The 8,581-nt window shown below is 41.0% G+C and overlaps 1 protein-coding gene across 1 annotated transcript; it reads left to right on the top strand.

Annotated features, from left to right (window-relative positions):
- The first annotated feature begins 326 nt into the window (after positions 1–326).
- Positions 327–7,389, top strand: LOC126378423 (origin recognition complex subunit 4). The gene is made up of 7 exons (XM_050026778.1): positions 327–610; positions 1,379–1,504; positions 1,784–2,003; positions 2,944–3,162; positions 4,261–4,481; positions 5,863–6,071; positions 6,837–7,389. The coding sequence occupies exons 1-7, from the start codon at positions 401–403 to the stop codon at positions 7,078–7,080; spliced, it is 1,449 nt and encodes a 482-aa protein (XP_049882735.1). The 5' UTR covers positions 327–400; the 3' UTR covers positions 7,081–7,389.
- Positions 7,390–8,581: the final 1,192 nt, after the last annotated feature.

Below are 8,581 nucleotides of genomic sequence, written 5' to 3'. Positions count from 1 at the left end.
TTACGTGTTCACGCATTGCGCAGAAAGGATTGTCAAGGAGTGTCAGCACATGCGCAGAAGTTATTTTTTGTTTACAGTACCATTGTTTATTACTTTGAATAAAATATTTTTAGATAACAAAATAATACAAATATTTTTGGAAGCACTAAAATATTAAATTCGTTCATTCATTCAAGTTGACTAAAAATTACACTCACTCACCTTGTACTCACCACTATCGCAATATCTCCTCGATATCGATACTAGGTCAAAAAAACCTACTATTTTTTTAAAATAATTCATGAACGAATACGTCAATGTCAAATTTTCTTAAAAAAGGCGCGAGAAATCCAGCCAGCTGTTTGCTCGTTAACATTGTTTACTTTTATTTTTACAGTTTATTTCATTATACTATCCTAAAATGCGTGAAAATCCTACAGAAAATTCGTTATCAACGCAAATTAGACAAGTTAAGAAGTATTTAAAAGTGAAAATTCAAGAAGATAACGTAACTTTCAGAAATCATATACAAGCAAGGAATCATGTTTATGATTTAGTTAAACGTACCGTTGTTCATGGTGAATCGCATTCAGCACTTATAATAGGTCCTAGAGGATGTGGAAAGACTACCGTAAGTAATAAATTTTAACCACTTTTTATGTAAGTTTTGTTTAACTTTTTATAGGTTAGGATTTGTTTATTGGCAACTTATAAAGCGGTGGTATGAATAAATTCGAAAGGCTTGTCGTCTAGTGGGACAACGTACTTGCTGAGTGTAAACGCCAGGGGTCAGAGTGTAGCAATGGGGGTATAATGTTGTGGGACATAAAAAATAAATTGGAAATTTTGGATATGGGGGCTGGAGGTTTTCTCAATTTTTAGGGACAATGTTTTTTTCTGTAGTCACTGTGACTTCTGATTATTTACTATAATACAGACACTTTACACATATGAATAAAACACATTCAAACTAAAATTTCAAAGTGCAGGCAATCTCTGCTAAGGAACCCCACTTTACTTTTGAGGAATTCTGGTGATAGTAAACCAACAATTTACTTTTAGGATGAGGAATTTTGCACTATTAGGATGATGGTCCTGGAACTATTTGTGTGGGTGCGTGAGGTTGTGTGTGTGAGGGTGGGTATGTGTGTGTAAGGATGGGTGTGTGGTGTGTGTGTGTGTGCGAGGGTGTGTGTGTGTGTGTGTGAGGGTGGGTGTGTGAGGGTGTCTGTGAGGGTATGTGTGTGTATGTGAGGTTGTGTGTTAGGGTGTGTGTGTATTTATACATATGTTAGAGAGGGTGTGTGTTTGTGGTTATGTTATCTACTAAATAAAGATATTTTTGACTTTGGTTTATATAATTATCTTGAATATTTATACTTTGTCCTCATTATTCCAGCTTATAAACTCGGTACTCCACCAGTTATCGAAGGAGGTGGATTTGGCTGACGATGCTATCATCGTCAGGCTGGACGGTCTGGTGCACCACGATGAGAAGGTGGCTCTTAAATCTATCACTGCACAGGTAAGTTTAACATTTTAAATAATCCTTCATTGTACAGATGAAAACGAAATAATAAAGAAAAAATAGGTGTCTGTCGGCAGCTACTGATTTAAAAGGTGTGTTGCTGTTGCAGTTTTTGTCATTTCTTCTCGATAAAAAATTGACATGTAATTTTTTCTAGATTAAAAAAAATTGACAAGATCTCTTCTATTTATAATTATGCAGAAAAAATATTTTGATTTTGACTTTTGCCATTAACTTTATGGAATATGGATGGTGAATAATTTCTTTCCTTAATAGTTACAACTTGAAAACGCAGTGGATGGCAAAGTGTTTGGCACCTTCGCGGAGCAACTGTCATTCCTTCTCAGCTGCCTGACAGCGCAGTCTGCGAGGAGTCGTAGCATGGTGTTCCTGTTAGAGCAATGTGACATGTTTTGCCGAGTGGGACGCGTTCAGAGCCTGCTCTACAACCTGTTCGATATCACGCACGCGAGGAGCGCGCCGATGTGCGTTGCTGGTGAGTCTCCTGTCTCTTTCATGTCTCTTCCCTGTCTACAGTGTCCCTCCCCTGTCTCTACATTGTCTCTTCCCTGTCTATAATGTCTCTCCCCTGTCTCTACAGTGTCTCTCCCCTGTCTCTACATTGTCTCTTCCCTGTCTACAATGTCTCTCCCCCATCTCTACAGTGTCTCTTCCCTGTCTATAATGTCTCTCCCCTGTGTCTATAATGTCTCTCCCCTGTCTCTACACTGTCTCTCCCCTGTCTCTACAGTGTCTCTCCCCTGTCTCTACACTGTCTCTCCCCTGTTTGTATCCTACACACATACATAAACCCACGCTTATTTCCCACCGAATGGAGTTCTATTTGCTTCGATCCTGATATACTTCATTTTATGATTGATTTTTATATACGCAAATAACATCTAAAATGAGTATACTATAAAATATATATATATATATATATATATATGTAGGTTTCAAACATGTATTAACAAGCATCGTTGTACCCGAGTAGGTTTGTGTCGATACTACGAATCTGCAATGACTATCTTATTAACATAACATAAACTGCCTATATGTCCCACTGCTGGGCACAGGCCTCCCCTCAATCAACCGGAGGGGTATGGAGCATACTACACCACGCTGCTCCAATGCGGGTTGGTGGAGGTGTTTTTAGGGCTAATAGCCGGGACCAACGGCTTAACGTGCCCTCCGAAGCACGGAATCATCTTTCTTTTTCGGAAAATCAGGTGATTCAAGCCTGAAAAGTCCTTACCAAACAAAGGACAGTCTCACAAAGTGATTTCGACAATGTCCCCATCGGGAATCGAACCCGGACCTCCAGATCGTGAGCCTAACACTCTAACCACTAAACCACCGAGGCTGTTCTATCTATCCTGGACTATCCTATTATTAACAAATATTTTAATAATAAAACCTGTTTTTTCCATTACAAGGAATAACAAACCGCATAGATGTGATGGACTTATTGGAAAAACGCGTCAAATCCCGTTTCTCTCATCGTCACATCTTCATATTTCCCAACGAAGTGTTAGAGGGAGACTCCACTCCCCCCAGTACCCCCTTAAACAACTATATGGGGGTTATGGTAGAGTTACTTAGCTTACCTGTGGCGAAGAAGGAGGTTAAGAAGAGAGGAAGGAAGAAGTCTAACGGTGAGTTTTCCTGCTTATTTTATATTAGAGATGGGCTGACTACAGGCGATATCCCCGATACCGACCCCGCCGGCGTGGTCGACGATTTCCCTCAATCAGCGCTTATCGCTATCGACCCACTAAGGTCGATTAATTCTTTCAAATATTTTTCTTCTCAGGCGACGCTCTGACCCGAGGTTCGCGCCCAACTGGGCACCCTCAGGCCTGTTGTCTTAAACGTTGTACCGAGTGAGAGCCTTCAGCGCTCCCCATTTGTCCGGCCAAGTAGTTAATGCCATCTGCGGCAAACCTACAATAAGTCATGTCAAAAAAATAATACAGGCGATATAATCAATTCAAATTAAATATACTTTATATAGCACACAAACAGAACATATAAACATTTAGCAACAGTACAAATGGGCGGACTTATTGCTCTGAAGCAATTTCCAGGCGAAAAACCAGAAATCAGCTACAAAAAACTTGGATGCGGGACGGGAAGAATCCAAAATATTTCCTTTTACTTTGGTGCAATAAAGTATATTTGTATTGTATTGTGTACTACGTATGGAACGGCAACTCTCCGCTCCCTACCACCGGCTGAGCCATGCATTCTTGTTGTCTTATTTTGTAATAATAACATCATCATCACCAGCCCATTAACGTCCCCACTGCTGGGGCACGGGCCTTCCCTATGGATGGATAGGGAGATCGGGCCTTAAACCATCACGCGGGCCCAGCGCGGATTGGTGGTTATTAACGACTGCTAATGCAGCCGGGACCAACGGCTTAACGTGCCTTCCGAAGCACGGAGGAGCTCGAGATGAAAACTTTTTTTTTGTGGTCACCCATCCTATGACCGGCCTTTGCGAAAGTTGCTTAACTTCAACAATCGCAGACCGAGCACGGTTAACGCTGCGCCACCGAGCTCCTCATATAATAACATAACATAAACAGCGTGCATACGTCCCACTGCTGAGCACAGATCTCTCTTCACTCATCCGGAAGGAGTATAGAGTGAAGGGAAGTGATTTTTACTTCTAATAGCCTGGACCAACGGCTTAGCGTGCCTCCGAAGCACGAAATCAGCTAGGTTTTTAAATTTTTTTTAATCTTCAGCTTCAGAAGAGGCAATGGACTCAGACGAGAAAATCCAACCAGTACCAGAGGAAGTATTATTAAAATGTAAAATTGACCCTAAAGAGATGACATTAGACCCCATGTTTGTGGAAGATTGGAACGCCCACGTAGGAAGTCTAGCTGAGAATGAGAAAGTAATTGATGCTATTGAGAAGTTCTGCTACTATAAGGCCAATGAACAGGTGTTCAGGAACATATTGGTAAGGTTTTTATGCTATTTAAAGTCACTGTGGTTCTGTGGTACACCGGCTTGCTTCTCAAACGGGGAGTACCGGTTCGAACCCCGGTACCGTGTGGGTCGTGAGGCGAATCACCAACCTCGTCAACCCTGGTGTCAGGGTTACTATTGAGCCGCCAAAGGCCCCTGACATGACTCATATAACGACTACGTACTTACATCAGTAAGTAGTAACCGGGACCAACGGCTTAACGTGCCTTCCGAAGCACGGATCGTCTTACTTTCGGACAATCAGGTGATCAGCCAAACTAACCAAACTAGGGACCACAAAGGAATTTTTGTGATATGTTCCCCACCGGGAATCGAACCCAGGACCTCCGGATCGTGAGCCCAACGCTCAACCACTGGATCACACTGTCTATAATATAATTATTCTTATCATTAAAAGTAGTATTTAATTAAAAAAAAAACAAGTGTAACATAACCTAAAACAATTTTACTTTACCTCCGAATTAACAATTTTAACAAATCAACGAGATATCAAAGAATAGTAAGTAAATAAGTTGTACCGACAAGATTCGAACCCGATTTCTGGAGCAAAGCACGTCGTCGCAGGGCTGTTGCCGGTGCGGAGGTTCTCCAACAAGTGAGTCGCGCTCGTAGCGCGTGTTGCTTTTATGCATTCTCCGTGTGGTGGCGCAGCCCGCGACGGGGGGACACCTTCGGGGCAGTGCCCCCTTGGTGTTGGCGCTTTCGCCGCCCGCAAATACGGGCGGGGCACGGGGGCGGGCTACGGCGGGCGAGATTCGCCTCTCCGTGAGCCCTATGTAGAGACCTAACGTAGGGCTATCTCTGGTTCCCACCGAATTTGCACTTAGTCGCACACACACTCACACACACACGCACACTCACATACACATAGACACACACACACACACACACACTTCAGTTGCAGCTGTTTTTATTGTTATTTCCCTTTTTTTAATTTTGTATACCTTCTGCAAATACTTGGGAATCGTTAATAATGTTACTTGCCATTATTGTTTTCCGGAGGTGGAGACCTGGAGTCCTAAAATACAGGTTATCCTAGTTTAGGCTCCAGCCTCTACAATACCTGTATTGTGTAACAACATTGTTATATTATTAAGTACCAATGTAAGTTTTGTGGAGGTAATAAAGTTTATTTACTTATTTATTTACTTACTTATTTACTATGTCATGTCCGGTGTTGCCGCCGGCGAGTCTGCCCACCAGATGAGACCCTGTTGAGGAAGGCCCTGTGAGCGACTCCAGCCAGGCGGCAATATGCTTTCTCCTTTACTTAGGGGTGGGGGTAGTACATCTCTCCTAACAATATATTATTAATAATAATAAAAAAGTGGTATTATTAAAATTCTTTCCAGTTTCAATTAGTGTCAAAATTGAAGCCCACAAAACCGTACATAGAGCCGCCAGAACTATGCTCTTTAATAGACAAGACTGTGTGTTCGGAGCATAGAGTAAAAATGCTGCAATCCTTGTCTATAGTAGAGCTGTCTCTGATCATAGCGATGATGCATGGAACACAGTTGTTGGACGGTCAACCGCTTAACTTCGAAATGGTTTTGCACAGGTAAGAAAAGAATTATATTAATTCTGATAGAACAATCAATTCTTCTTATCGTGTGGGTTGTGAGGTGGAGTACCAGCTTCATAAACCCTGGTGTCAGGGTTATTATTGAGCCGCCAAAGGCCCCTGACATGGCTCATGTAACGACTACTCACTTAGGGGAGAGTAGGGTAATGGGCGTCAGCGGGCAATGGGAGTCACCCTCACTACCGCAAAACACTACATGAGGTGGATTACCAACCTCATCAACCCTGGTGTCAGGGTTACTATTGAGCGGCCAAAGGCCCCTGATATAAATCATGTAACGACTACATACTTACATCAGTAAGTAGTAACCGGGACCAACTTCTTCCGAATCACGGATCATCTTACTTTCGGACAATCAGGTGATCAGCCTGTAATTTCCTACCCAAACTAGGGATCACAACGTGATTTTTGTGATATGTCCCCACCGGGATTCGAACCCGGGACCTCCGGATCGTATGCCCAACGCTCAACCACTGGACCACGGAGGCTGTACATCATAATGATGTTTTGTGAAGCCGTGGTAGCCCAGTTCAGATCAATGATCCAAACATGAATTCGAAAACAAATTCGACAATCATTGGTTTGGGCCTGTGCTGGGTTCGAACCTGCGACCTCAAAGTGAGAGGCAAGCGTTCTACCAACCGGGTTACTAGCATATATATTATATTCTCAATTTATTACCCGATTGAGTATATTTATGTATGAATTAAATTGCTTTAAACAACATGTCCACTCTTTCAGATATCAGAAATTCGCACAACTGAACTCCTCAACGCAATCAGTCCCTCGGCCAGTGATCTTGAAAGCATTTGAGCATCTTCAGGCGTTAGAACTGGTGGTAGCTGGCAGATCACTTGGCCAGACATGTGGTGAGCACCGCCTGTATGCGCTGGCGGCTCCGGTGGAGGACATTAGGACCGCTGTGAATACAGCCAAGATGATTCCTACCGAGTTGTTGCATTGCCTCGATCACTCCGTTTTGTAGTTACCCGGCGGTCGACACTGGTCCGGCCATGTAGTGAGCAGGGTGTTCAAAGGCCACATCGAAGCAACTTGACATTAGCTCACACCTATAAAAGTAAATGCTCATAATGTCAAATAGCAATATTATTTTTTTAGATGAATTCGTTAGATGTGGCCGTTCTAACATGATCAAAAAACAATCTCATTATGCTGTTCGACTTATTTTCGGATTTTATTTATGAATAGGCTAGTTTCTAACTAGTCAAATCAGTTACATTTTACTAAACGTCAAAACAAGAAATTAATATGGATTTTGTATGAAAAAACACACTGTGACGTCATAGAAAAGCGTTTTAAAATGTCGGACTTATTATTACGTTTTTCTTGATTAAAATTCATAAATAAGTTTAATATAAAAAAAAATTGCAATGGACACGCGGTTGTCGTGTCCATCGCCTGTGTTAACTTGTTAAGCCTAAAATTATTGTAATGTAAGACTGACTTTTGTTAATTTAAAATAAACGATCTGTTTTTACTACTTTACACTTTTTTATTAATTTATTATTAACTAGCGACCCGCCCTGGCTTCGCTCAGGTGCAATGCTGAGGAAAAATGAAATTATTTTCGACATCACATTAAAAACCTCAAAAATAACAGTATTTCTCCACTATTTAATAGATGTTATTATACATATAAACCTTCCTCTTGAATCACTCTTATCTATTAAAAAAACCGCATCAAAATCCGTTGCGTAGTTTTAAAGATTTAAGTGTACATAGGGATATAGGGACAGAAAAAGCGACTTTGTTTTACACTATGCAGTGATAATGATATTTTGATACATTCAATTTAACTTAACCTAACTAAGATTTAAAAATAAATGTCCTTACCATGGTACAACAATACTAGGTATGTTCAAAAGTGACAGCTAGTATTTCAATTTTAGCCGCGCTGACGTCATCTCACCCTCCGTTGACACTTTGTAAAAAAATACCCACGAGTTTTTAATTTACTTTCTTGCGAAAGCAATTTTGGCCTTTTTTGTAAATGATTTACTAATACTTTTAATTATTTTATACATATTATGTGACAAGTGATAGGAATTAAGCAGGTCAGTCAGTAATTCGCTTAATTTTCAACAATATAATTTATGTCCTTGGAATGTTCGAGATACCAAATTAATGGTAACACTCATGTAACAGTTACGTCATTGTGGCGAAGCTAACTAATTGGCCAGCTAGTTCCGCTCACATGCAACAGATGGCGCTACCATTCTATAATGCAATCCTGAAACGCGATATTGAAGTTTACAAAGCGTGACGCATTATATACAACGTTCAATTCATTTATTACTAATTGATAAGCGTAATTTGGGTACTGGCAGAATATCAGTGTTGGTGAGAGTGGGTACTCGTACCATACTCTTAGCAACAATATGCTGAGTCAGTCCCATTTCCCTGGGCAGTGTTAGCTACTAGTCACAAATTGTTAATATTAATTTATGTAAATGACTTCACTGTTT

Source organism: Pectinophora gossypiella, chromosome 26 (assembly GCF_024362695.1).
Source record: "Pectinophora gossypiella chromosome 26, ilPecGoss1.1, whole genome shotgun sequence".
NCBI classification, from domain to species: Eukaryota; Metazoa; Arthropoda; class Insecta; order Lepidoptera; family Gelechiidae; genus Pectinophora; species Pectinophora gossypiella.
This window is presented reverse-complemented; position numbering and strand designations above follow the sequence as displayed.

Excerpts from the sequence above, each read along its gene's own strand:
- LOC126378423 (XM_050026778.1), top strand. The coding sequence starts at position 401 with ATGCGTGAAAATCCTACAGAAAATTCGTTATCAACGCAAATTAGACAA. Across the intron at positions 4,482-5,862 it reads AGGTGTTCAGGAACATATTG|TTTCAATTAGTGTCAAAATT; the intron begins GTAAGGTTTTTA and ends AATTCTTTCCAG. Across the intron at positions 6,072-6,836 it reads TTCGAAATGGTTTTGCACAG|ATATCAGAAATTCGCACAAC; the intron begins GTAAGAAAAGAA and ends CCACTCTTTCAG.